Below are 27,220 nucleotides of genomic sequence, written 5' to 3' on the forward strand. Positions count from 1 at the left end.
TAAAGGTGTTGAAAGTATTTATGGGTGTGAGTCATGGGGATGGGGTAGCAGTGCTGGACAGGGTGCTCTGTGGGCCTGGGATCCTCCACAGAAGACCAGGAATGCAAAGAGCTGCCACCAGAGTGGAGAATTGGTGTGCTTGTTACACAGAACATTCAGGGGTCAATTGTATTTTCTAAATATCAACAACAAGGAGGAAGTCAAGATTTATTTTAAAAGATGACACCATTACATCAGAAAATACCAAGCTCCAAGGAATGAGTAGAACAAAGGATGTCTGAGACTTTTGTGGGGAATGGTGAAAGAACTTTACTAGAAGACACTGAAGATTCCTGAATGAATGGAGAGCCTGCCATACTCTGGGGATTCTTGCTTCTGGAATGATGTCTGCCATCTTCCAGTCTGGTTGATCTGTGGGCTCAATGCAACTTCATTCAAAGTCCCAGCAGGGTTTTTGCTAGAGCATTAGAATGTGATAAGCCATTTCTGCAATCTGTGAACTTGCGGAGGGTGCTTGCGACAGGGTGACGCTCTACAGCCAGGCTGCAGTGGCTGTTCGTGAATGTATCTATAAATAACACGTACACGTTTTACTCAGTGTTTGTTATCTTTGATTTAAAAGGAATGGAGCTGGATGTTGCTGGCTATAATCTTAGCTAGCAGGAGGCTGAGATGTGAGAATCACAGTTCAAGACCAGCCTAGGCAGGAAAGTCCATGAGAATCTTATCTCCAATGAACAATGGAAGTAGAGCTGTGGCTCAAGTGGTAGAGGGCTAGCCTTAAGCCAAAAGGACACAACAACAACAAAAATCTCAAGGACAGCATCCCAGGCTCTGATTTCAAGCTCCAGAACTGGGGGCGCACGCGCGCGCGCGCGCGCACACACACACACACACACACACACACACAAGACAAAGGATATGGGATTTCTGAAATAGAACTCTCTCTTTACACATGAAGGGCAGAAGGTGAAGATCTGTTAGGTTTTACACTAGGAGAGTGTCACGACCACCTCGACCAGCAAGGAAGACGCGACACCGAGCTCTTCTCTCTGCAGTTTATTCAGGACCTTTGAGTAATCTTCTGACCCCAACCCGGGGGAAAATTCCCCACAGCCTTAAGTACCCGCTGGGTAGCCAACCCTGATACGCCACGTGGGATCCACCAATAGGTTCAGGTGCGCGGAAGCAAGCCAGATTCTTTGCCTTAGCCATATAAGGAGTTGTTTACCACAGAGAGCACTCGCCATCGGGAAGGCGGAGGGCGGAAGCCGGCGCCATCTTCCAGGTGCGGCCTCTCGCAGCTCTCTACAGGAGAGGAAGCGGGCAGGAGGGGGCATGGCTGAGACTTGAAGGAGCAGCAGTGCTCATGGCTGGCAGGCGGCACCCAGGGCCAGGGCACTCCACTGTGGATGGGACCCGGATCAGCATCCCCTGCTATTTGGGAGTTTGTGGACCACTGGGCAGGGAAGTCACCCAAGGAGTGGTCTCAGGGGCTTGAGAGCAACCTCAGCTGGACTCAGTGAGTAGGGAAGTATGAGGGGACCCAAGACCCTGTGCTTCTAAGAGAAGGGCCAGATATTCCCCAAATGGCAGAAGCCACCTGTGGATACAGCATGGCCTCTGTGAGGTCAGGGACATGGGCTGGAGTCTGTGGGGGTCAGAGCTTTGCCTCCAAAACTGCCAACGATGCAAAGCCCCATCCCACTGTGCCGGGACCCGCATAGGAAAAACAAAGTCAGAGGGAAAAGCTCAAAGCCATGAGTCAGAAGTGAGTGGGTGAGGGAAGACAAGCCGGAAGAGGGCCAGGAGTGTGACCTGCACAGGCTCGGGCACAAAGGCTGGCCAGGACCTTAGGAGGAAACGGACGTCTTCGTGCAGAACCCTTTGAACATCAGCTTTTGTTTCACCTGCCATCCCAGAGATGGTGGAGGGCAGAGCAGCTTCTAGAAGACACTTTCTTTCTTTCTGGGTCCCTGACGTGTCCTTGGGATGGCTGTGCTGGCCGTCCTGACCCGCTGTGTCCCCTGGATGAGCCTCAGAGCTCCCTGGGCTGGTACCGTTCCCAGGGTGTCTGGGAACCTGATATAAGCAGGACCAGCGGTGTCTGGAGAAGCTGTCCAAACCTCAAAGCCTTCAAGATCCACATGGGCCTGCTTCTGTTGGCAGGTGACCCAGTTGGCATCCAACCCTAATAAAAAAGAGAAATGTGTTGAGATAATCAAGTGACTCACAAAATAGAACCTGCTTGAAAACTGGTAATAATCAGGAGCAGGAAGGATTACTGGATAGTCTTTGATTCTGAATAAACATTTGTATCATTGATCTTATGTTACACACAAAAAAAAATCTGTTCTCAACTCTCAACATGTTTGTGAAGTATTTCAATAGCAGATGCAATTGCATTTTTATTGGTTTTCCCCTTTCATTCCTCTTCACAGACAATAAAGAAGGAGATGAATAGTTTTATGTCTTTCTTGCATAAATTCATCACAGGGAGCTCTTTGGAGGGATACCATCTGGTGTTGAAGGCCCCTGCATACGTTTGTGCCCAAGAAGGGGTACACACCCACAGACATGAAAAACAGATGTGTTCTGAAACGCTGCCTATGTACTGGTTTGCTGTGATATATTCCTTTCTACTGACTTGCCCCATAAAACTAGAGTTATATTTCCAAAAGAAATAACAAACTGTGAAGGCAAGTCCACATAATAATTCTCTGGCTGGTACTAATAAGATTCCGAAAAGCCATACAAATGAAGATGGTGTTTAAGTTTACTGAAAGTAATGCACGTAGCTACTGCCCCTCCCATCTGGACACAACAGCAGTCACACAGAAGCAGGGCTCTGAGGCAGTGTTTCCATTTCTCTCAGAGGTACACACTTTTCTAAGGACATTAAATTTTGAATGCCATAATAAATCTGAAGCAATAGCCAGTATCTTGGATTTCTATTTTCATATCATATGCAGAGTATGTGACACTGTTGTAGTTTGGCTCATTTTCTCTTACTATTTGAACTATAAGGAATCATATTGTTCTGCCTGCCTCAGTTTCCCCTCCATTCTAACAGACTGGATTGACCATTAGCTAGTTCCATATCCAGCTTCTTGGCTGTCCTGGTATCTACCTCCATCAGCTGCAGATCTGAAGTTTGACCCAAAAAAGCATCCTTTCTCCAAAGTGGCTTCTTACTCATTCCATTCTCTGGGTAGAACAAGCTTCAGGAGATTTCTCAAAAGAAAACTGTTGTGAAAAGTGTTCCTCATAAGGAAATGTCCTATGTATCACCTACTCTTTTTTTTTCTTTCATTTGTCAGTCATGGGTCTTGAACTCTGGGCCTGGGTGCTGTCTCTGAGCTCTTCAGCTCAAGGCTAGTTCTCTACCACTTTGAGCCATAGCACCATTTCCAGTTTTCTGATGATTAATTGGAGGTAAGAGTCTCACAGACTCCTGCCTGGGCTGGCTTTGAACCACGATCCTCAGATCTCAGCCTCCTGAGTAGCTAGGATGACAGGCATGAGCCATCAGTGCCCAGCTATCACCTGCTTTTTGAAGATGCGCAACCCCCAGTGTGACCATACTCTTCATAACATTGCTCTTGATCTCCCTCCCACCTTCCCTTTCTCTCTCAATTTCTCTCTCACTCTCTCTTTCTCTCTCCCCCCATTTTCTTTCTGTGCCAGTCCTGAGGATTGAACTGAGACTCAGAGCCTAGGGCATTGTCCCTGAGCTCTTTTGCTCAAGGCTAGTGCACTCTCATTTGAACCACAGCTCCATTCCTAGCTTTTTGATGGTTAATTGTAGATGAGAGTAGACTTTCCTGCTGAGTTGGCTTTGAACCATGACCCTCAGATCTCAGCTGCCTGAGTAGCTAGGATTATAGGTGTGAGCCACTGGCACCAGACATTCTTGGTGTTTTTGTTGTGGTTGTGGTTGTTGTTAGCACTTGCTGCTATCTGAAATTATGGTTTTGATCTGCTGGCAAAATCACTGTTAGCCTCTCCCTACTGAAATGTAGGTACTCAGCAGATTATTCATCAAATAAATAAATCAACAGTGATGGGTGGGGGGGGGGATGGATGAATGGGTGTAAAGATGGATCCACAGATTCACAGATTGGTAGATGGGTGAGCGAATGAAAGGATGTGTGGAATGGTGGATGGATGGACAGCATGGATGTAGATGGCTAGATGAAGAAAGAGACGGATGGATGAGCGGATGGGTGGATGGACAGATGGATGGGCAGGTGGCTGAGGACTGGTGGGAATTATCTACAGGGGTCCCATGCCCGGCAATGCCTCTGACAGGGGAGGGCCTCTTGTCCCTGCCTAGATCAACCCACTGGAGTCAGACGAGGTAAAAAGTCCTGTGACTTTACCTCAGCAACAAGAATGACAGTGTGAGAAGGTGGGCCGTGAGATTCCTAGGTCCCCCAGGGACCCCACAGGGGCTGATGCTACAACCCCAGCTAGAAGAGCAAACGGCATTGGGAAGCGAGGGACACCCGGAGCCAGGGAGCAGCACTGAGGACGGAGGGAACCGAGTAAAACTGGAAAGTAAATTCATTCTTCATGTTCCCTGGACTGCTGCCTCTCAAGGGAAATGCGAGGCTGAAGTCTGATCGACAGGAATGGCTGAGCTGCAGGCACTCACTTTCCTCTCAAAGGCTGTTATGTCCTTTGGGATTCTGAATGGTCTTTGAGTCATTCAGTCCTCAAGGTCGTTCTGTCCCAGTGAGAGTCATGAGAGAAGACAGCCGTGGGGCAGGGCTAGTTGGAAAGCCCTTGGAAGGATGGCTTTGCCTCCGTGTGCAGATGCAGTGAACTCCACTCCTGACTGGCCCCCAAGTTCGCCGGCACAAGGCCTGTGATTCTACTGAACATCAAAGTAAACCATTTGCATTCTGAGGTGAACGGTGGGCCCCTAGCCAGGACCTGCCTGAGACCAGGTGCACACACGAAGCACACGGGCTGCCCTTAGGTGTGTGTACCCAGCGCTGCCTCCTGGCTCCTGAGTCATACTGACCTCATTGCTGGGGGAGAACACCAAGGCACTCCAGCCAGGCAGTGGCTCCTGGACCCAGGGCTGGCATGGCTCTGTCTTCCTGCACAGTGATGGGCAGTGGGAGGCTCAGAAAAGAGAGCGGGTAGTCAGCAACCTGCACCTCCAGAGCAGCCAACCACAGTCCCTTGTCTGTTGGTTACAATATCCTACCGAACCGCACGACACACCACAGTGACCTTCCTCCTATTTGTCTCTCAATGCGTCTCAAATCCCCATCCAGTGTGGATGCGGACAGATCCTGTGGACAGTGGGGTGGAGGGGACAAAGGGGGCGGGGCACAAGGGGGAGACCTCAGGACCTGAAGGTGGGAGGGGACACCTCTACTAACCAGGTGACCTTGGGCCGCACCCGAGGACCTGAGCAGTGGCAGGGAAGACAGAATGCTGCTGAGCCAGCCTAGGCCCAGGGTGGGATGGGTGTGAGGTTGCTGTGGCCCTACTTCCCAAACCTCTACCCTCTGTGAATACCTAAATGCCTAACTGCTTCACCTTGGGAGCTGGTCAAAAAAGCTCCCATGCTGGGGCTGCGGCTCACACCTGGAATCCTAGCTACTCAGGAGGCTGAGATCTGAGGATCTCAGCTTGAAGCCAGCCAGGGCAGAAAAGTCCCTGTGGGGCTCTTATCTCCAATGAGCCACTCCAAAACCAGAAATGGAGCTGTGGCTCAAAGAAGCAGTACACTAGTCTTGAGCAAAAAGAGCTCAGGGACAGTTCCCAGGCCCTAAGTTGAAGCCCCATGACTGATTTAAAAAAAAAAAAAAGCTCCCATTTCCCACTTAGTGCGACTTGGTGATGAGCCTATGATACCTGGAAGCAGGGAGATTCGTCCAATGCTTTATATTCGGTGGCAAATGAGGTTTGATACAGAGAAGCTGGCTGTGACATTGGTCCTGATGGGAGTTGTGCTGTTGAGGGGCCAGTGCACCGGGGCCAGGGGCACGACCTCACCTGCGGCTCCTGCCTGCAGGTGATGCCCCTACCCGCAGGTGTCCCATCTGACCACCTCTGCCCGGCATGGCCTGGTGGTGAGTGGGACACTGGTGGGGGAGGTGGGGGAGGGTTACCTGACAGGCCCTGCTCACCAGCCTGGGCTCACAGCCAGCTTGAAGCAGAGCATGGCTGAGGGCCATGTGGAGATTCCAGACTAGCCTTTGCATCCTGTCTTGCTTCCCTGCTGTTATCTATGTGATGGTCCTTGTTGCTTCAGGGCCCGAAGGGTCCTCTTTTGGTGAAACGTGAGGGTCTTTAATGCAGTTGTCATGAGTGTGCTTCTGGGGACACAAGGCCTCTGCCCTGAAGGTGGGCTGCTTCCCTGACTCCAGGAGCCTGGAGCCACATTGCCCTCACTTCAGACGTTTTTAAAAATGAAATTTAACCATGGAGGTATTATCTCCTCAGAATTTCTCAGGGCCAGACCTGAGTGAAGCCAGGACCTGGTCACAAGGGATGTCTCAGCCCAGCCCATGTAGCTCTGGGCACCAGCCCTGGTGACTTGGCCTCTGTCTTGGAGGAAGTGGGCTGTCAGGGCTGGGGGTGGTCTGGCCATAGCTGCAGTGACAGAGCCTTGAGGCTCCAGGCTTGAGTCTCCAGACCTCATGAGGACAGTTAAGTGGTCTTAGTGTCATGAGTCCTACCTTTGCTGTGCTGAAGCCAAGCCCTCTGCTGATGCCCACGCCTGAGCACAGCCCTTGCTCCCTAGTGCCACACCACAACAGAGAGGGTGACCAAAAGCTGAGTCGGGATGTCTCCTGCTGCAGATGCGGGCCCCCCAAAGTCTCAAGCTCTGGTTGTCTTCCCGGCCTCAGTGCAGAAAGTGGTAGAGAATCCTGAGAAATGCACATGGAGTTCTGTCTACAGACCTGTCCCTGGAGGACCACCTCCACCCACTTACCCCCAGCAAAGTCACGGCTTGTATGGAGATGCTGTGGCCATCCTCACACCACTCCCTCCAGGCGGGCAGGCCCACCAAGCACCCCGTCCTGGTGTGGCTCAACAAAGGGCTGGGCCAGAGTGGCTGGTCTCCAGGGCAGGCCTTATGAGCACTGGGACCTGGGCCTCACCCTCACAGCGGTGCAAGGCTCAGTGTAGCCTGAGCACATTCCACCAGACTCAGGCATACCTGCTGAGGGCCTCAAGCAGGCCAGGGCCTCAGGACCCTGTGACGTGGCTCGGGACGCAGCTGCCAGCACGTCCCACTCACAGACACCTTACACAACCGAGTGCCCACGACCAGGTGGGACACACCTGGCGGGTGAAGGCGGTGCCCACACAGAGGCTTTGTGCTGAGCCAGTCAGCTGGCCCGCAGGCCTCAAGGCCCGGAGCCTGGTCTCCGCTCTCCTGCCTCCCGTGCTTGTGACACCACCAGTCCCTGCTGCCCACTCCACGCAGCTCCTCCTGGCTGTGCCATTGACACCGCCTCCTTGTGAGGTACCGGTCACAAAGGGTCCACAACGCTGCTGTTTCTACACGCAGGCCGGCAGGCCAGGGCAGGGCACGCCGCCGTTTCCACACGCAGGCCGGAAAGGCACGCCGCCGTTTCCACACGCAGGCCGGCAGGGCAGGGCAGGGCAGGCCGCCGTTTCCACACGCAGGCCGGCAGGCCAGGGCAGGGCAGGGCAGGGCAGGCCGCCGTTTCCACACGCAGGCCAGGCCAGGCCAGGGCAGGGCACGCCGCCGTTTCCACACGCAGGCCGGCAGGCCAGGGCAGGGCAGGCCAGGGCAGGGCAGGGCAGGGCAGGGCAGGGCAGGGCAGGGCAGGCCGCCGTTTCCACACGCAGGCCGGCAGGCCAGGGCAGGGCAGGGCAGGGCAGGCCGCCGTTTCCACACGCAGGCCAGGCCAGGCCAGGGCAGGGCACGCCGCCGTTTCCACACGCAGGCCGGCAGGCCAGGGCAGGGCAGGCCAGGGCAGGCCAGGGCAGGGCAGGGCAGGGCAGGGCAGGGCACGCCGCCGTTTCCACACGCAGGCCAGGCCAGGGCAGGGCAGGGCACGCCGCCGTTTCCACACGCAGGCCGGCAGGCCAGGGCAGGGCAGGGCAGGGCACGCCGCCGTTTCCACACGCAGGCCGGCAGGCCAGGGCAGGGCAGGGCAGGCCAGGCCAGGGCAGGGCAGGGCAGGGCAGGGCACACCGCCGTTTCCACACGCAGGCCAGGCCAGGGCAGGGCAGGGCACGCCGCCGTTTCCACACGCAGGCCGGCAGGGCAGGGCAGGGCAGGGCAGGGCAGGGCAGGGCAGGGCAGGGCAGGGCAGGGCAGGGCACGCCGCCGTTTCCACACGCAGGCCGGCAGGCCAGGGCAGGGCAGGGCAGGGCAGGGCAGGGCACGCCGCCGTTTCCACACGCAGGCCGGCAGGCCAGGGCAGGGCAGGGCAGGCCAGGCCAGGGCAGGGCAGGGCAGGGCAGGGCACACCGCCGTTTCCACACGCAGGCCGGCAGGCCAGGGCAGGGCAGGGCAGGGCAGGGCAGGGCACGCCGCCGTTTCCACACGCAGGCCGGCAGGCCAGGGCAGGGCAGGGCAGGGCAGGGCAGGGCAGGGCAGGCCGCCGTTTCCACACGCAGGCCAGGGCAGGGCAGGGCAGGGCAGGGCAGGGCAGGGCAGGGCAGGGCACGCCGCCGTTTCCACACGCAGGCCGGCAGGGCAGGGCAGGGCAGGGCAGGGCACGCCGCCGTTTCCACGCGCAGGGCAGGGCAGGGCAGGGCAGGGCACGCCGCCGGAGCACCGGCCACGCGCGGAACCATGGTAAGGGGAGAAACCGGGAGACAACCCAAACCTCCGTTCGAGCACCTAGCCGCGGGCAGAGCCAAGCGCTGCAGCGCGGAGCCTGTGCCCTCTGCCGGGCACGCGGGACCCGGCACGGCCGGCTGCGCCCACGGACCCTGCAGAGCCCGCCCGGCTCAGCCACACGCAGCCCTCCATGCAAACGAAGCCTTGCTCTGCACCAATCACAGCCGGGCCAGCGCCAGCAACGGGCAGCGTCTGCACCAATCCCAGGCCTCCTGGGCCCGCGGGGAAGGGCGCCCCCTGTGGCCCGAGTGGGAGCCGCGGCGGCGGGCGCCAGGGGGCGCCAGTGGCGGGAGCCCGGGCCGCGCGGTCTGTGCGGCCTCGGGCAGAGCGCGGGCTGAGGCCGCCGGAGGACCTGGCCGCCTGGTACTCGGGGCAGGAGGGGCGGCGCCCTGTCCCCAGCCCGGCAGCGCTGCCGCGCCCCGGGGCTCGTGGCTGAAGGGGCCCGGGGTCTGCAGGGCGGACGGCGGGGGGCCTCCGTGGGCGCCGGCCTCCCGGGGAGGGGCGGGCGCGGTGCGGCCCACGGGCGGGCTGCGCAGACGCGGGCCTGCGGGGCGCCGGCCTGCGGGGTCCGAGGGGCTCTGCGGGGTCCGGAGGGGCTCTGCGGGGTCCGGAGGGGCTCTGCGGGGTCCGGAGTCGCTCTGAGGGGTCCGGAGGGGCTCTGCGGGGTCCGGAGGGGCTCTGAGGGATCCGGAGGCGCTCTGAGGGGTCCGGAGGGGCTCTGAGGGGTCCGGAGGGGCTCTGCGGGGTCCGGAGGCGCTCTGCGGGGTCCGGAGGGGCTCTGAGGGGTCCGGAGGGGCTCTGAGGGGTCCGGAGGGGCTCTGCGGGATCCGGAGGGGCTCTGAGGGGTCCGGAGGGGCTCTGCGGGGTCCGGAGGGGCTCTGCGGGGTCCGGAGGGGCTCTGCGGGGCCCGGAGGGGCTCTGAGGGGTCCGGAGGGGCTCTGAGGGGTCCGGAGGGGCTCTGCGGGGTCCGGAGGGGCTCTGCGGGGTCCGGAGGGGCTCTGCGGGGTCCAGAGGCGCTCTGAGGGGCGCCGGGCTGAGGGACCCCGGCCGACCCAGGCACGTGCTTGGGGACCAGGGTGACTCAGCACTTCTTCTCCCTGGGGTGGGGGCTTCTGGGAAATATGCAAATGAGCAGGGCACCCTTTACCAGACCCCAGTGCTTACCTCTGTTGATGGGAGCAGACTAGCAGGCTGTGAGGGGGGACAGGCCGGATGGGGGGTGTGGGGTGGGCTGGGCCTGAGCCTGGGGCACGGGGGGACCCACAGGACAACAGGGGGTGAGGGGCAGGGCGAGAGGGGGCGGGCCAGGCAGGGTGGAGGGATGTGGGGTGGAGGGACTGGGGTCTGGGGATGTGAGGTGGGAGGACTTGGGGTAGGGGAGAGGCGGGGAGGGAGGGCCTGGCAGGGCTGTAATCCCCCTTGCCTGTCTGGGGGAGGTGGGTGTGGAGAGGACTCCCTCCCCTCTCCATTTCTGAGGCAGGCTGGCAGGGTCGGGGGTCCTGACTGGGTCAGGCTGAGTCGCATCAGATCTGAGGCCTGGACCCTTCCTCACCTGCCCACCACCGTGTACCCCAGAGGGTGCCACACCTTCCTTCCATTGCCTTTCTAGCTCCCAGAAACCTCAGAAGGCCAGGCTGAAGAAGTTTCTGGAAAGTAAGCCTCCAGCATCTGAAGATCTTCACCGAATTGAGACCCAGGTCTTCTACCCCACCCCCACCCGAGGCCCCCAAACAGGAGCCCCCTTCCTGCTTGCCCTTTCCTCCTCCTCTGCCTCCCTCTTTGCCCTTCCTCTCTGCCCCGGCGTGGCCCTGGTCCCCAGAGAGTCCTTCTCTGCTGTCCACCCCACAGGAGGCGAGCTGTGTGGCCATGTGTCCCCCGGTCATGGAGCGGCACGGCAGAGAGGGCATGTCGCACCTCCATGCACTCTGGGTCTTCAGGCTGCTCCACGGACAACCGTTACAAGTGTGCTTTGCCTGCTTCAAGATTGCCTTTCTGGACTTAAAGGACCTGCTGGAGTCTGAAGAATGGGAGGAGGATGACTGGGACCTGGATCCCTTGGACTCCCCTGAGGAGGAGGAGGAGGAGGAGGAGGAGTTTGAGCAAGTGCACCCCGGAGCTGTGGCACTGGCTGCCATGGGGTTGCAGGAGGTGGGCCTAGGCTATCCCTACGTGCCAACTGAGCTGAGGCCTGAGGATGTGGTGCCCCTGGATGTGGGCCCCAAGGATGGAGACTGGATCCAGGGCCTTCCCTGGAGATGCCTGGAATTGCCTTCCTGCTCACACTGGCCCCAGAACCCACCCCCGTGGCAGTGGTCTCTCAGCTTGGACCAGCCCCCTCGGGAGCCCATGGTGCTGGAGCTGGGCACCGTGTGGCCCGTGGAGCCCATGGAGGCCGAGGTCTGGTTGCTGGGCCTACAGTTTGTCTCCATGGAGAGCAGCGGCGATACCTTCTACCTCAGGAAGATGGTCCCAGACTCTGTCCTGCAGCCCGTAAGCCATCGCTGGAAGCTGCTGTTGGACCCCGATGAGGCGTGCCAGCTGGGATTCCAGGACCTGCCCCAGTATCTGGATCTGCCCAGATGGAAGCTGAGCATTCTGGACACCACAGTGCTGGACACGCAGCTGGTGCCCGCAGACACTATGCTGTTGAAGAAGGGGTTCCGTATCATCTCCTGTTCACCCCAGAGCAAAGGTGAGGCAGAGTGGGGGGTTTCCGCCGCCGAGCTAGACGAGGGCTACAGCCAGCCTGAGAGCTGGAGCTGGGGGCCTGAGTGGCCTTTGTGGCCTTCGTGGCCTGAGTCAGTGCTGGGTGGGGTGGGATCCATGACTTTTGAGGAGCTGCCCTTCTTCCAGCCCCTGCTCCCTTGGCCCCATCACAGTGAGCCTGAAGCCCAGGCAGCCGCCATTGACATGGTTGTCCCTGGACACCAGGAACCAGAGAGGACCAGCAGCAGCCCTTCCTTATTTGCAGTGGAGCACATGGCAGAGGATGATGACCTTGACAGGTGGTGGCAGAATGGGAGGCAGCCTTAGGGCCTCGGGAAGCATGGTGGGTGCTCACGGGCAGGAGCTACATTCTCACCGGTTGCTTTTTGAGTTGTTGGGAGGTGGTGCTGGCCTGGCTGTGTTGACGTGGACATTCACGCTGCCCTGAGGTGAGGTGCTGCAGGTCACCAAAGGTGCCTTGACCAGCTCTTCCTTGGGCAGGTGGCGGCTGAGGGCACTGTGTGTGACACAGGAACACATGGGTGACTGAGTTCGGGGTCCTGCACTTTGGTTGGTGTAGTATGTGGGAGGCCAGAAGACCCTGTCCAGATCCAGGGTTTCTGGCTGTAGTGGAAGAGATCTGGTTCACGTGTTAGCCGGTTGTGCTCCTGAATGTTCAATTCCTGTTCCTTGGCATGTTGGTTTTGGTGAAATAAAGTTGTTTAAGTTGGTGTAGGCTGATGTGATATTTTTTCTCTCACTGTCTGGGCTGACCTCCTACCAGTGGGAAATCTTAGCAGTTGTTGGGAGCAGGAGGTGGTTTGGAGTTCTGGTCTACTTTTTGGCTCACTTAAGAAGGTTGTGTCAAAGGTGGTTATTTTTAAACCTGTGTGTGAAAACCTGCCTAGAATAAAGAAGGGACCTGTGTTGAACCCAAGTAATATGTTCCCGCACTGAGGGTCACCTGGTTTGTGCCCAGGGTCTGTGACAAATCTACAGATTGGTCATGTGAGACAGATGGCAATGTCTGCAGACAGTGACACTGTTTTGGGCATCTGTGTTCTACACAGAGCAGGACGTAGTAGACACTGTTCTAGGCATCTGTGTCCTACACAGAGAAGGACTTAGTAGACACTCTTTTCAGCATCTGTGTTCTGCACAGAGATGGATGTAGTAGACACTGTTCTGGGCATCTGCGTTCTACATAGAGGAGGACGTAGTAGATACTGTTTTTAGCATCTGCTTTCTACACAGAGGAGGATATAGTGGACACTCTTTTGGATATCTGTATTCTGTACAGAGGATGACATAGTAGACACTGTTCTGGGCATCTGCATTCTGCATAGAGGAGGACATAGTAGACACTGTTCTCGACATCTGTGTTCTGCACAGAGGAGAACGTTGTAAAAATCAGCTCTTCCTGGGTGTCATTGGGAGGGCAGATGGGACATAAGTTTCAGGCAGTTTTGTGTGTCTGTGTTTATAACTGATCACTGCCACCTCAAACTCTGGACCCAGTGATGGCTTAGTAGATACTGCTCTACCATGTTTCTGATCTCAGAGGTCCAGTTTTACCCATAACAGGGATAGTGTCCTCTCTTGTTCCTGTGAGGACATATGTTGTATGCACAGTTCGGAGTTCACTGTACAATGGGTGGCTCTTGCTCATGCTCCTGTTGATTGCAGCCTCTGAGCTAACGGCTCTGATCTCATTGTCTACAAGGGAGCAAGAGAGGGAACAAGGAGAACAGCGCTCTGCTTCCGAGTGGAACTTTGTGAGGATATGTGGCTTTGGGTGCAGAAATCTGGATCCCTGGGTTTCCACTGTCACTCCACCATCCATGTCCACCTCCAAAGGCCATCCCCAAAAGGGCTCTCCAAGTGTGTGTTCATGGCCTTCTTATTCAAGATGTGACATTTTGTGGATCTTCAGGGCTTTTGTTCCATTATTATCTAGTCTTCATGTGGGACCTCTCGCTCCTCCCGTTGGCAGGAGACACCCGTTTGGGTGGCTCTTTGATGCTTGGTATTCTCTTTCCCCTGCCTTTCAGCCCCTCTGGGCATGTCAGACATGGTCAGTCTCTGAGTTCAGCCGGTCTTGCCGGCATCAGTGCTTTGGCTTTGTGAGATTGCTCAGCTATCTGAGGCTGCCCAGTAATTAACTGCCCTCCTTCTCCTGCTGAAGACCTGTTTAGGTTTCAATTGGTTTGACTGATGTCACAATATCTCCAGCTATGTCTCAGACCTGGGGACGTTGGGACTAGACCTAGGGAAATTGTAGTGTTTGACAGGGAAAGTGAGTATTCCCAGCAGGGCCAAGAGGTATCTCTGGGAGAGCAGAGTGCCCACCTGCTGCAGGCGACTCAGCCAGGGGAAGTATGGTGAAGTGGTGAAGTATACCCACAAGCCCCTGCGAAGCTTGAGCAGGACCTGACCATCTTAGTACCACAGGAGGAACTGTTGTACTCTGTCAGGGCATAGCTTAGTCTAGGCTGCCCTCCTCTGAGCCTTGCCCATTCTCTTATCTTTCCAAAAGTCTTCCACAACAAATTGCTGCCTCTGCATCTTCCCAGTGGCCCAAGAGCTGAATGGATCCCTGGAGTTGGATGGTCTCTGAGCACATGAACAAAGCATCCTCTTTGGCAAGTCTGAAAAGCACCAATGTAGAGACTGGCTGAGCACCTGAAAAGAAACCTGGGAAGCCAGCCTCTTCCTGAAGAGCCTCATTTTCTACTGAATGTAGTAATGTAACTGGAAATTAGCTTTTTCAGAAAAATTACCAGTCCCAAACATAATGAACCCATTATGTACACAGCAAAGCTTTAAAGGTCATATTTAGGGAGATGGGGCTTTCAGATTATCCTTTATGAGTTAATGGTCCACTAAGTGAACCACAAGTGTGTAGGATGCTTTTGTACAGATCACATAGGCTTTGGGGGGATGGAAGCAGTCTTCTGAGCTCCCATCTGAGCATTGCTCCCTCTTACACCCTTGGCCGCTCCTGGGTCTGGGCCGAGGTCACTGGTGCAGGAGAGGGTCTAGGTGTCCCCTCCCCTCTTCAGGCCTTGAGCTTTCTCCCTTACTCCTCCTTCACTGGCCCCCACCCCTGCCACTCACTCTCAGGACAGCCAGGCAGCCCACTGTGCACAAGGTCTGACCAGAGTCCATGGTAGAATGGTAATGTGAGCTGATGCTTGTCAAGACTATCCCTGTCATTGGTGTGTGCTGCTCAGGAACCAAGAGCTGTGGGGTGGAGAGAGACCAAGGGTCCCAGGTTCTCTGTGACTGATGCTGACTACAGACAGACAGACATTCACTGGGAGACATCCTCTCCCTCCTGGCCTGCACTTCAGACAGACAGATGTCCACTGGAAGACCTCCTCTCCCCCCTGACCTGCACTCCAGACAGACAGATGTCCACTGGGAGACTTCCTGTCCCCCCTGACCTCCACTCCAGATAGACAGATGTCTACTAGGAGACCTCCTCTCCCCGCTGACCTGCACTCCAGACAGACAGATGTCCACTGGAAGACCTCTCCCCCCTGACCTCCACTCCAGACAGACAGACAGACGTCCACTGGGAGACCTCTTCTCCATGACCAACGGCACAGAGTTGAGAAATAGACCTTACAGATGCAGACTGCAGATTTAGGGGGAACATGGGAAGTCAGACTGCTCTGCTTGAATGGGTGGCATAAACATGGACAGAGTAGAGCCCCAGGGAGGCAGGGAGACACCGGTCTCAGGCTGAGTCAGGGTGAGAGACAGAGTAGGATGTGAAGAACTTGAGTTGCTCAGGCATCACACCAGTGATCTGCATGAGAGACTCCTGGTACCTCCCTGGTCCTTTCTCCAGGGGCAGTGGCCAGGCTCTGGCCTCCACAGGGACCTGAGGTGATCAATCTTTTTTTTTTTTTGTCGTGGGGCTTGAACTCTGGGCCTGGGCACTGTCCCTCAGCTTTTCAGCTCAAGGCTAGCACTCTACCACATGAGTGCCACTTTCGGTTTTCTGGTGGTTTATTGGAGATAAGAGTCTCATGGACTTTCCTGCCTGGGCTGGCTTTAAACTGGAATCCTCAGATCTCAGCCTCCTGAGTAGATAGGATTACAGGCGTGAGCCACCAGCGCCCAGCTGAGATGATCATTCTTTTTCTTTTTTTTCTTTCGGTCATGGGGCTTGAACTCTGGGCCTGAGCGCTGTCCCTCAGCAATTCAGCTCAAGGCTAGCACTCTACCACTTGTGCCAGGGCACCACTTCTGGTTTTCTGGTGGTTTGTTGAGTTTCACAGCTTTTCCTGCCCAGGCTGTCTTTGAACTGTGATCTGAGGTGATCATTCTTATTCGACATGCTTGTGACACAGCTGACACACGGATGGACACAAGACTGAAGCACTGGAGTACCAGCCAGGGATCAGCCAAACACTGCACTGTGCCTTTAACAAGCCCTCAGGTAGGGCAAGAGAGGGGCTTCCTGCACTGGAGTTTGCCTCCATAGCCTGTCCAGGGGGTAGAGTCACCTAAGGATCTGTAACCAGCCAGTTCAGCAGAACATCAAGGCTGCTACTTGACTCAAGTCTGTGGTATTGGGAGGGACAATGGTCAATGAGTCCCCAGGTCCTTCCCCTGGATACCTGAAGGCCATTTCTCCTGCTCCCCACTATCAAGAGTGTCAGCAGGGGCCACACGCAGTGGCATCTGTACAGAAGGTTCTGCAGTTTTAGCTACAAATCTGACCTGGAAAGTGGATAAAGTATGGATGGGCTGAGCCCCATGATGCACTAAAGCCCCCAAATGGCTTCTAACAGCAAGCCCGAGCCCCTCTCGCCCACCCTGGCAATGCTCTGAGGACCAGGAGGCCCTGTGTAGGGCCCAGAGCTGCTGCTTTTTACTCCTGAACAGTGGTTCAGAATCAAAATCTATGTGGGGGTTTCTGGTTCAGCTTTGAACCCTCGCTCCAGCCACAAGAAGAACAAATAAATACCCCCCAAAAAGGAAGAATTAAGCACTGACATGCCAGTGCAGGTGAAGCATCCAACGTGGGTGTGCAACTCACAGGATCATTTCACCAACCACAGACCTGTGCTGAGAACCACCAAGACAAGGAAGCCACCCCACCCACCAAGCTGGAATATGAATGCACAAATTTAGATGTAAAAGATGGTGTCACTTGAAAACATAAGAACACAGAATTTTGAGAGTAAGGGGACACACACATAAAGATAGGAAATCATGAAAAAATAGTGTTTTTCACAGTAGCTAAATAGTGTAAATGGCACTGTGTCCATTCATGGGTTCATGCCTGTCTCTACCTAGGACATGTCCTGGGTAGGCAAGGAACACCATGGAGCTCTCACCACAATACCCACACGGTGCTCTCCTGTGATCCATGGAGCACCCACCACAACACCTGCACTGTGTTCTCTTGGGATCTGTGGAGCTGCCCACCACCACACTTGCATGGTGTTCTCCTGAGATCTGTGTAACCGCCCACCACTACACCTGCACAGTGTTCTCCTGAGATCCCTGGAACTGTTCACCATAAAACCTGCATGGTGCTCTCCTGTGATCTGTGCAACCACAACACCTGCATTGTGCTCTCCTGTGATCCATGGAACTGCCCACCACAACACCTGCACAGTGCTCTCCTGTGATCCATGGAACTGCCCACCACAACACCTGCACAGTGCTCTCCTGTGATCCATGGAACTGCCCACCACAACACCTGCATGGTGCTCTCCTGTGATCTGTGGAACTTCCCACCACACTAGCACGGTGCTCTCCTGTGGTCCATGGAGCACCCACCACAACACCTGCACTGTGTTCTCTTGGGATCTGTAGAGCTGCCCACCAAAACAGTTGCACAGTGCTCTCCTGTGATTCATGGAAATGCTCACCACAACACCTGCACGGTGTTCTCCTGTGATTCATTGAACTGCTCACCAAAACACCTGCACGGTGCTCTCCTGTGATACATGTAACTGCCCACCACCATACCTGCATGGTGCTCTCCTGTGATCTGTGGAACTGCCAACCACAACACCTGCACTGTATTCTCCTGTGATCTGTGGAACCACCCACCACAGCACCTGCACGGTGTTCTCCTGTGATCCATTGAACTGCTCACCATAACACCTGCATGGTGCTCGCCTGTATCTGTGGAACTGTCAACCACACTAGCACGGTGCCCTCCTGTGATCCATGGAGCACCCACCACACCTGCACTGTGTTCTCTTGGGATCTGTGGAGCTGCCCACCACCACACTTGCACAGTGCTCTCCTGTGATCTATGGAGCATTCACCACAACACCTGCAGTGTTCTCCTGTGATCTGTGGAACTGACCACCACAACTCTTGCACAGTATTCTCCTGTGATCTATGGAACTGCGCATCACAACAACTACACAGTGTTCTCCTGTGATCCATGGAACCGCCCACCACAACACCTGCACAGTGCTCTCCTGTGATCCTTAGAGCACCCACCACAATACCTGCACTGTGTTATCCTGTGATCTCTGGAACTGCCCACCCCAACTCTTGCATGATATTCTCCTGTGACCTGTGGAATTGCCTCCCACAACTGCACGGTGCTCTCCTGTGACCTGTGGAACTACCCACCACACTAGCATGGTACTCTCGTGTGATCCATGGAGCACCCACCACAACACCTGCACTGTGTTCTCCTGTGATCTGTGGAACCACCACCACAACACCTGCACAGTGTTCTCCTGAGATCCCTAGAACTGCTCACCATAACACCTGCATGGTGCTCTCCTGTGATCTGTGCAACTGCCAACCACAACACCTACACGTTGTTCTTCTGTGATATTGAACTGCTCACCACAACACCTGCACAGTGTTCTCCTGAGATCCCTAGAACTACTCACCATAACACCTGCATGGTGCTCTCCTGTGATCTGTGCAACTGCCAACCACAACACCTACACGTTGTTCTTCTGTGATATTAAACTGCTCACCACAACACCTGCACAGTGTTCTCCTGTGATCCCTGGAATTACTCACCACAAAACCTGCACGGTGCTCTCCTGTGATCCATGGAACTTCCCACCACAACACCTGCACAATGCTTTCCTGTGATCCCTGGAACTGCCCAGAACAACACCTGCATGGTGCTCTCCTGTGATCTGTGGAACTTCATACCACACTAGCACGGTGCTCTCATGTGATCCATGGAGCACCCACCACCACACCTGCACAGTGCTCTCCTGTGATCCCTGGAACTGCCCACCACAACACCTGCACAGTGCTCTCCTGTGATCCCTGGAACTGACCACCACAACACCTGCACGGTGCCCTCCTGTGATCCATGGAACACCCACCACCACACCTGCTCTCCTGTGATCCATGGAACTGCCCACCACAACACCTGCACAGTGTTCTCCTGTGATCCCTGGAACTGCCCACCACAACACCTGCACAGTGCTCTCCTGTGATCCCTGGAACTGACCACCACAACACCTGCACGGTGCCCTCCTGTGATCCATGGAACACCCACCACCACACCTGCTCTCCTGTGATCCATGGAACTGCCCACCACAACACCTGCACAGTGTTCTCCTGTGATCCCTGGAACTGCCCACCACAACACCTGCACGGTGCTCTCCTGTGATCCATGGAACTGACCACCACAACACTGCACTGTGTTTTCTTGTGATCTGTGGAGCTATCCACCACAACACTTGCATAGTGCTCTCCTGTGATCTGTGGAACTGCTCACCACAACACCTGCATGGTGCTCTCCTGTGATCTGTGGAACTTCCCACCACACTAGCACGGTGCTCTCATGTGATCCATGGAGCACCCACCACAGTATCTGCACAGTGCTCTCCTGTGATCCCTGGAACTGCTCACCACAACACCTGCACAGTGCTCTCCTGTGATCCCTGGAACTGCCCACCACAACATCTGCACAGTGCTCTCCTGTGATCCCTGGAACTGCTCACCACAGCGCCTGCATGGTGCTCACCTATGATCCATGGAGCATCCACCACAACAGCTGCATAGTGTTCTCCTGTGATCCATTGAACTGCTCACCACAACACCTGCACGGTATTCCACTGGGATCTGTGGAACTGCCCACCACAGCACCTGCACAGTGCTCTCCTGTGATCCCTGGAACTGCCCACCACAACACTTGCACAGTGCTCTCCTGTGATCCCTGGAACTGCCCACCACAACACCTGCACAGTGTTCTCCTGTGATCCCTGGAACTGCCCACCACACTTGCACAGTGCTCTCCTGTGATCCCTGGAACTGCCCACCACAACACCTGCACAGTGTTCTATGATCCATTGAACTGCCCACCACAACACCTGCATGGTGGTCTGTGATCCATTGAACTGCTCACCACAACACCTGCATGGTGGTCTGTGATCTGTGGAACTGCCCACCACAACACCTACACGGTGTTCTCCTGTGATCTGTGAACCGCCCACAATAGATTTTCTTGTTCATTGTGAATCAAGCTGAATGTGCGATACTTACTTTGAGCTTTAAAGATGCCATTCTCTTCTAGTTTCAGTAGTCTTTGGGGAAGAATTTAACTGTCTTTCTTACACTTATTCCCTGAATGTAGTGTCTCCTAATGTAAATACTAACAATTTTAAAATTTTGTCTTTGGTTTTCAGAATATTTCTTCTGGGAGTTGGGTGTAATGGCTCACACATACAATCTTAGATATTCAAGAAGCAGAGATAAGAAGGATCACGGTCGCTGGGCAATGGTGGCTCATGCCTATAAGCCTAGCTACTCAGGAGGCTGTATCCTGAGGATCACGGTTCAAGACAGACTTGGCTGACAAGGCTGACACTTTCATCTCCAAGTAACCAGCAAAATCTGGAGTTAGAGGTATGACTCAAGTACAGCTCCAGCCTGGTGTGAAAAGGCCAAGGAAGAGCACATGGCCCTGAGTCAAACCCAGTTCTGGCACAATAAAAGGAGGATCATGGTTCAAGGCCAACCTGCATAAAAATTTAGCAAGACTCCTGTCTTAAGCATACGCTGGGTGTGGTGGTCTGAGTGCTCAAGACAAGGCCGAAGCAGAAGGCCTGGGTTGTGTCCAGCAGGCTATGTAATAAGGGAAAGAAGTGAATCAGCTACACGAGGAAGGGTCACTGGAAGCGACCAGACCCCAGACTAGAGGAGAGCAAGACACAGCAGAAGCACTGGTGCCACGCGGTGGGGCCCTAGAGAGGAAGGGAATGCGGCAGAGGCAGTGTTTGGAAACTCGGTGGCTGCGGACGTTTCTAGATTGGTGAGTGTCATTGCACGCAGAAAAGCAAACGCATGCTTATGCGCATCAGTGTGTGCGTGTGAGTGTGAACTCCGGGCTCACACTTGCTAGGCGTGCAGGCCTGTGCTTGCTTCCTTGTAGCACACACAGCTCCAGGGGACGACGCCCCTTGGACCGGCTCGGAGCTGCTGGCAGATTCCACCCCCTCTGGACGTGCCCGGCCGAGGGCTGGCCAGCGCCTGGGGTCTCTGGGCAGGCGAGGGACGGCGGTCCACCTCTGCCGGGCACGGCCCAGGTGGGGCCGGGTCAGGCCTGCTCAGGGTGGAGTGGACAGGAACTTGGGTCAGGGAACGAGCCGCAGCCCATGGGTCCAGCTTGGGCAAGCTGAAGGTCAGCCGCTGCCCAGACCGCCCCCTGCCCCGACCCCGACCCCTCCCCCCCCCCCCCCCCCCCCCCCCCCCGTCCCCGGCTGCCCCCTGCCACAGCCCCTGCCCTGCCCCGGGCCCGCCCCGGCCCCCGCCCCAGGCCCGGCCCCTCCTGCCCTGCCCCCTGCTCCAACCCGCCCCTGCCCCCGGCCGCCCCCTGCCACTGCTCCTGCCCCTGTCCCCAGGCCCGGCCCCTCCTGCCCCGCCCCCTGCCCCGGGCCCGCCCCTGCCCCACGCCCGGCCCCTCCTGCCCCGCCCCCTGCCCCGGGCCCGCCCCCTGCCCCAGGCCCGCCCTGCCCCACGCCCGGCCCCTTCTGCCCCGCCCCCTGCCCCGGGCCCGCCCCCTGCCCCACGCCCGCCCCTGCCCCACGCCCGGCCCCTTCTGCCCCGCCCCCCTGCCCTGGGCCGCCCCCTGCCACTGCCCCGCCCCACCCCTGCCCCGGGCCTCCCCCTGCCCTGCCCCCTGCCCTGGTGCTGCCCCTCTGTCCCCTCCCGCTGCCCGCCCCTTGCTCCTGGTCACCCCCTGCCCCAGGCCCGCCCCCTCCTCTTGCCCCGCCCCCTGCCCCGCCCCCTCCGCCCCGCGCCCCGCGTCCCGCGCTGCGCTGCGTTATTAATACCGCGCTGGCGCGACCGGCGCATTCCCAGCTGGCGGCCGGACAGGTGGCAGCGGCGGCGGCCTTGCTGGACCGGACGTGGCGCGGCCCCGCGGCTCCCACGCGCGCTCCTCGAGACCAAGGCGGCCGCAGCCCCAAGGCCCCGCGCCGGCCCCCAGCCGGGACCGCGCCCGGGAGGCGCCCCGCGGCGTCGGGAGTCCGGCCAGAGCGACGCCTCGGCCCCGAGCCCAGGTGAGCCCCGTCGCGGGGCCGGGCGCGCGGTGCTGAGCCGAGGTGAGCCCCGTCGCGGGGCCGGGCGCGCGGGGCCGAGCCGAGGTGAGCCCCGCCGCGGGGCCGGGCGCGCGGGGCCGAGGCCGGGGCCGCCCGTGGGCGCCGCGAGGCGAGCGGGGCTCCGCGGCCGCCCGCTGCGGGTCCCGGCCCCGCACGCCGCGGGCTGCGCCCACCTCCCCGCTCAGCGGCCCGGGCCGAGGGCGGCGGCCGGCCGAGAGCGGGGCGACCGGGCTGCGGGGCGCGGGAGGGGGCGGCCTGCGGGCCTAGCCAGAGACCTGGGCCCGAGACCCGCGCGCGCCGCCCCGACGCCCCGGACCGCTCCACCCCGCCCCGGACCGCTCCACCCCGCCCCGCCCCGCCCCTCCACCCCGCCCCGGACCGCTCCTCCACCCCGCCCCGCCCCGCCCCTCCACCCCACCCCTCCACCCCGCCCCGGACCGCTCCTCCACCCCGCCCCTCCACCCCGCCCCTCCACCCCACCCCTCCACCCCGCCCCGGACCGCTCCTCCACCCCGCCCCTCCACCCCGCCCCTCCACCCCGCCCCGCCCCGCCCCTCCACCCCTCCACCCCGCCCCTCCACCCCTCCACCCCGCCCCTCCACCCCGCCCCGCCACCCCTCCACCCCGCCCCTCCACCCCTCCACCCCGCCCCTCCACCCCGCCCCTCCACCCCGCCCCTCCACCCCTCCACCCCGCCCCTCCACCCCTCCACCCCGCCCCTCCACCCCTCCACCCCTCCACCCCGCCCCTCCACCCCTCCACCCCGCCCCTCCACCCCTCCACCCCGCCCCTCCACCCCGCCACCCCGCCCCTCCACCCCTCCACCCCGCCCCTCCACCCCTCCACCCCGCCCCTCCACCCCGCCCCTCCACCCCGCCACCCCGCCCCTCCACCCCTCCACCCCGCCCCTCCACCCCTCCACCCCGCCCCTCCACCCCGCCCCTCCACCCCGCCCCTCCACCCCTCCACCCCGCCCCTCCACCCGGCCCCTCCACCCCGCCCCTCCACCCCTCCACCCCGCCCCTCCACCCCTCCACCCCGCCCCTCCACCCCGCCCCTCCACCCCGCCCCTCCACCCCGCCACCCCGCCCCTCCACCCCTCCACCCCGCCCCTCCACCCCGCCCCTCCACCCCTCCACCCCGCCCCTCCACCCGGCCCCTCCACCCCGCCCCTCCACCCCTCCACCCCGCCCCTCCACCCCTCCACCCCGCCCCTCCACCCCGCCCCGCCCCGCCCCTGCACCCCTCCACCCCGCCCCTCCACCCCTCCACCCCGCCCCTCCACCCCGCCCCTCCACCCCGCCCCTCCACCCCGCCACCCCGCCCCTCCGCCCCGCCCCGCCGCTCCACCCCGCCCCTCCACCCCGCCCCTCCACCCCGCCCCTCCACCCCTCCACCCCGCCCCTCCACCCCTCCACCCCGCCCCTCCACCCCTCCACCCCGCCCCTCCACCCGGCCCCTCCACCCCTCCACCCCGCCCCTCCACCCCTCCACCCCTCCACCCCTCCACCCCGCCCCTCCACCCCTCCACCCCGCCCCTCCACCCCTCCACCCCGCCCCTCCACCCCGCCCCTCCACCCGGCCCCTCCACCCCTCCACCCCGCCCCTCCACCCCTCCACCCCTCCACCCCTCCACCCGGCCCCTCCACCCCTCCACCCCGCCCCTCCACCCCTCCACCCCGCCCCTCCACCCCGCCCCTCCACCCCTCCACCCCCGCCCCTCCACCCCTCCACCCAGCCCCTCCACCCCGCCCCGCCCCGCCCCTCCACCCCTCCACCCCTCCACCCCGCCCCTCCACCCCGCCCCTCCACCCCGCCCCTCCACCCCGCCACCCCGCCCCTCCACCCGGCCCCTCCACCCCGCCCCTCCACCCCTCCACCCCGCCCCTCCACCCCTCCACCCCGCCCCTCCACCCCGCCCCGCCCCGCCCCTCCACCCCTCCACCCCGCCCCTCCACCCCTCCACCCCGCCCCTCCACCCCGCCCCTCCACCCCGCCCCTCCACCCCGCCACCCCGCCCCTCCACCCCTCCACCCCGCCCCTCCACCCCTCCACCCCGCCCCTCCACCCCGCCCCTCCACCCCGCCCCTCCACCCCGCCACCCCGCCCCTCCGCCCCGCCCCGCCGCTCCACCCCCGCCCCTCCACCCCGCCCCGCCGCTCGACCCCGCCCCTCCACCCCTCCACCCCGCCCCTCCACCCCGCCCCTGCACCCCTCCACCCCGCCCCTCCACCCCTCCACCCCTCCACCCCGCCCCTCCACCCTTCCACCCCGCCCCTCCACCCCTCCACCCCGCCCCTCCACCCCGCCCCTGCACCCCTCCACCCCGCCCCTCCACCCCTCCACCCCTCCACCCCGTCCCTCCACCCCGCCCCTCCACCCCTCCACCCCGCCCCTGCACCCCTCCACCCCGCCCCTCCACCCCGCCCCTCCACCCCGCCCCTGCACCCCGCCCCTGCACCCCGCCCCTCCACCCCTCCACCCCGCCCCTCCACCCCTCCACCCCTCCACCCCGCCCCTCCGCCCCTCCACCCCGCCCCTCCACCCCTCCGCCCCTCCACCCCGCCCCTCCACCCCGCCCCTCCACCCCTCCACCCCTCCCCTCCACCCCTCCACCCCTCCACCCCGCCCCTCCACCCCTCCACCCCTCCACCCCGCCCCTCCACCCCTCCACCCCGCCCCTCCACCCCTCCACCCCTCCACCCCGCCCCTGCACCCCGCCCCTCCACCCCTCCACCCCGCCCCTGCACCCCGCCCCTCCACCCCTCCACCCCGCCCCTCCACCCCGCCCCTCCACCCCGCCCCTGCACCCCGCCACCCCTCCCCTCCACCCCTCCACCCCGCCCCTGCACCCCGCCCCTCCACCCCTCCACCCCGCCCCTCCACCCCGCCCCTCCACCCCTCCACCCCGCCCCTCCACCCCGCCCCTCCACCCCGCCCCTGCACCCCGCCACCCCTCCCCTCCACCCCTCCACCCCGCCCCTGCACCCCGCCCCTCCACCCCGCCCCTCCACCCCGCCCCTCCACCCCGCCCCTGCACCCCTCCACCCCTCCACCCCGCCCCTGCACCCCGCCCCTCCACCCCGCCCCTGCACCCCGCCACCCCTCCCCTCCACCCCTCCACCCCGCCCCTGCACCCCGCCCCTCCACCCCGCCCCTGCACCCCGCCACCCCGCCCCTCCACCCCGCCCCTGCACCCCGCCCCTCCACCCCGCCCCTCCACCCCGCCCCTCCACCCCGCCCCTGCACCCCTCCACCCCTCCACCCCGCCCCTCCACCCCGCCCCTGCACCCCTCCACCCCTCCACCCCGCCCCTCCACCCCGCCCCTGCACCCCGCCACCCCCGCCCCTCCACCCCTCCACCCCGCCCCTGCACCCCTCCACCCCTCCCCTGCACCCCGCCCCTCCACCCCGCCCCTCCACCCCTCCACCCCGCCCCTCCACCCCGCCAGCCCGGGGCCGGGACCCCCGCCAGCCCGCCCGCTCCACAGGGCCGCGGGAAGAGGCCGCGCGCCACGCCGCCACCGGGGCTGGCTCGCGTGCGACCCGGGCGGGACAGGGCGGGGCCGGCCCCAGTCCGCCCCAGTGCGGCCCAGTCTGCCCCAATGCGGTCCAGTCCGCCCCAGTGCGGCCCCAGTGCGGCCCAGTCCGCCCCAATGCGGCCCAGTCTGCCCCAGTGCGGCCCAGTCTGCCCCAGTGCGGCCCAGTCTGCCCCAGTGCGGCCCCAGTGCGGCCCAGTCTGCCCCAGTGCGGCCCCAGTGCGGCCCAGTCTGCCCCAGTGCGGCCCCAATGCGTCCCAGTCCGCCCCAATGCGGCCCAGTCTGCCCCAGTGAGGCCCCAGTGCGGCCCAGTCTGCCCCAGTGCGGCCCAGTCCGCCCCAGTGCGGCCCCAGTGCGGCCCAGTCCGCCCCAATGCGGCCCAGTCTGTCCCAGTGCGGCCCAGTCCGCCCCAGTGCGGCCCAGTCTGCCCCAATGCGGCCCAGTCTGCCCCAGTGCGGCCCAGTCTGCCCCAGTGCGGCCCAGTCTGCCCCAATGCGGCCCAGTCTGCCCCAGTGCGGCCCAGTCCGCCCCAGTGTGGCCCCAGTGCGGCCCAGTCTGCCCCAATGCGGCCCAGTCTGCCCCAGTGCAGCCCCAGTGCGGCCCAGTCCGCTCCAGTGTGGCCCAGTCCGCCCCAGTGCAGCCCCAGTGCGGCCCAGTCCGCTCCAGTGTGGCCCAGTCTGCCCCAGTGCGGCCCCAGTGCGGCCCAGTCCGCCCCAGTGCGGCCCCAGTGCGGCCCAGTCTGCCCCAGTGAGTCCCAGTCTGCCCCAGTGCAGCCCCAGTGCGGCCCAGTCTGCCCCAGTGCGGCCCAGTCTGCCCCAGTGCGGCCCCAGTGCAGCCCAGTGCGGGCAGCTCCACGTGCGACCCAGGCGGGACACGGCGGGGCCGGCCCAGTGCGGCCCCAATGCAGCCCAGTCTGCCCCAATGCGGTCCAGTCTGCCCCAGTGCGGCCCCAGTGCGGCCCAGTCTGCCCCAGTGCGGCCCCAGTGCGGCCCAGTCTGCCCCAGTGCGGCCCCAGTGCGGCCCAGTCTGCCCCAGTGCGGCCCCAATGCGTCCCAGTCCGCCCCAATGCGGCCCAGTCTGCCCCAGTGAGGCCCCAGTGCGGCCCAGTCTGCCCCAGTGCGGCCCAGTCTGCCCCAGTGCGGCCCCAGTGCGGCCCAGTCTGCCCCAGTGCGGCCCCAGTGCGGCCCACTCCGCCCCAGTGCGGCCCAGTCCATTTGTCCCTCTGAGCCTGACTCCTTAATAGGGTTCGTTTTGGGTCCCTCATCCCTGCAGACAGCTTCCTGCCGCTCTTTCTGACCTGTGTAAAGTCTCAGTGTGACAGGTTCCACGTTTCTACTCACCTGCCGAGGATGTCGCCATAACAGGCTGTGGTGAGGAGTGTGGTCGTGAGCGGGAGGTGCAGGTGTGAGCAGTGTGGTCGTGAGCGGGAGGTGCAGGTGTGAGCAGTGTGATCGTGAGCGGGAGGTGCAGGTGTGAGGAGTGTGGCTGGGAGCGGGAGGTGCAGGTGTGAGCAGTGTGATCGTGAGCGGGAGGTGCAGGTGTGAGGAGTGTGATCGTGAGCGGGAGGT

General features: G+C 61.1%; 3 protein-coding genes across 3 annotated transcripts; 2 read left to right on the forward strand and 1 right to left on the reverse strand.

The window, feature by feature from the left end:
- Positions 1–9,006: 9,006 nt before the first annotated feature.
- On the reverse strand, positions 9,007–10,716 carry LOC122122421 (vegetative cell wall protein gp1-like). The gene is made up of 2 exons (XM_042696595.1): positions 10,531–10,716; positions 9,007–9,960 (listed from the first exon to the last, which is right to left on the reverse strand). Exons 1-2 carry the CDS (start codon positions 10,714–10,716, stop codon positions 9,007–9,009), a joined length of 1,140 nt encoding a protein of 379 aa, XP_042552529.1.
- Positions 10,715–11,881, forward strand: Tex19 (testis expressed 19). The gene has a single exon (XM_042696596.1). The coding sequence runs from the start codon at positions 10,715–10,717 to the stop codon at positions 11,879–11,881; it is 1,167 nt and encodes a 388-aa protein (XP_042552530.1).
- Positions 11,882–20,772: 8,891 nt separating this feature from the next.
- LOC122122423 (basic proline-rich protein-like) lies at positions 20,773–26,878 on the forward strand. Its single transcript, XM_042696598.1, has 3 exons — positions 20,773–20,825; positions 21,875–22,074; positions 25,566–26,878. The coding sequence occupies exons 1-3, from the start codon at positions 20,773–20,775 to the stop codon at positions 26,876–26,878; spliced, it is 1,566 nt and encodes a 521-aa protein (XP_042552532.1).
- The last annotated feature ends 342 nt before the right edge of the window (positions 26,879–27,220 follow it).

Source organism: Dipodomys spectabilis, unplaced genomic scaffold (genome assembly GCF_019054845.1).
Source record: "Dipodomys spectabilis isolate Male_0828 unplaced genomic scaffold, ASM1905484v1 ptg000208l, whole genome shotgun sequence".
In the NCBI taxonomy this organism is placed as follows: Eukaryota; Metazoa; Chordata; class Mammalia; order Rodentia; family Heteromyidae; genus Dipodomys; species Dipodomys spectabilis.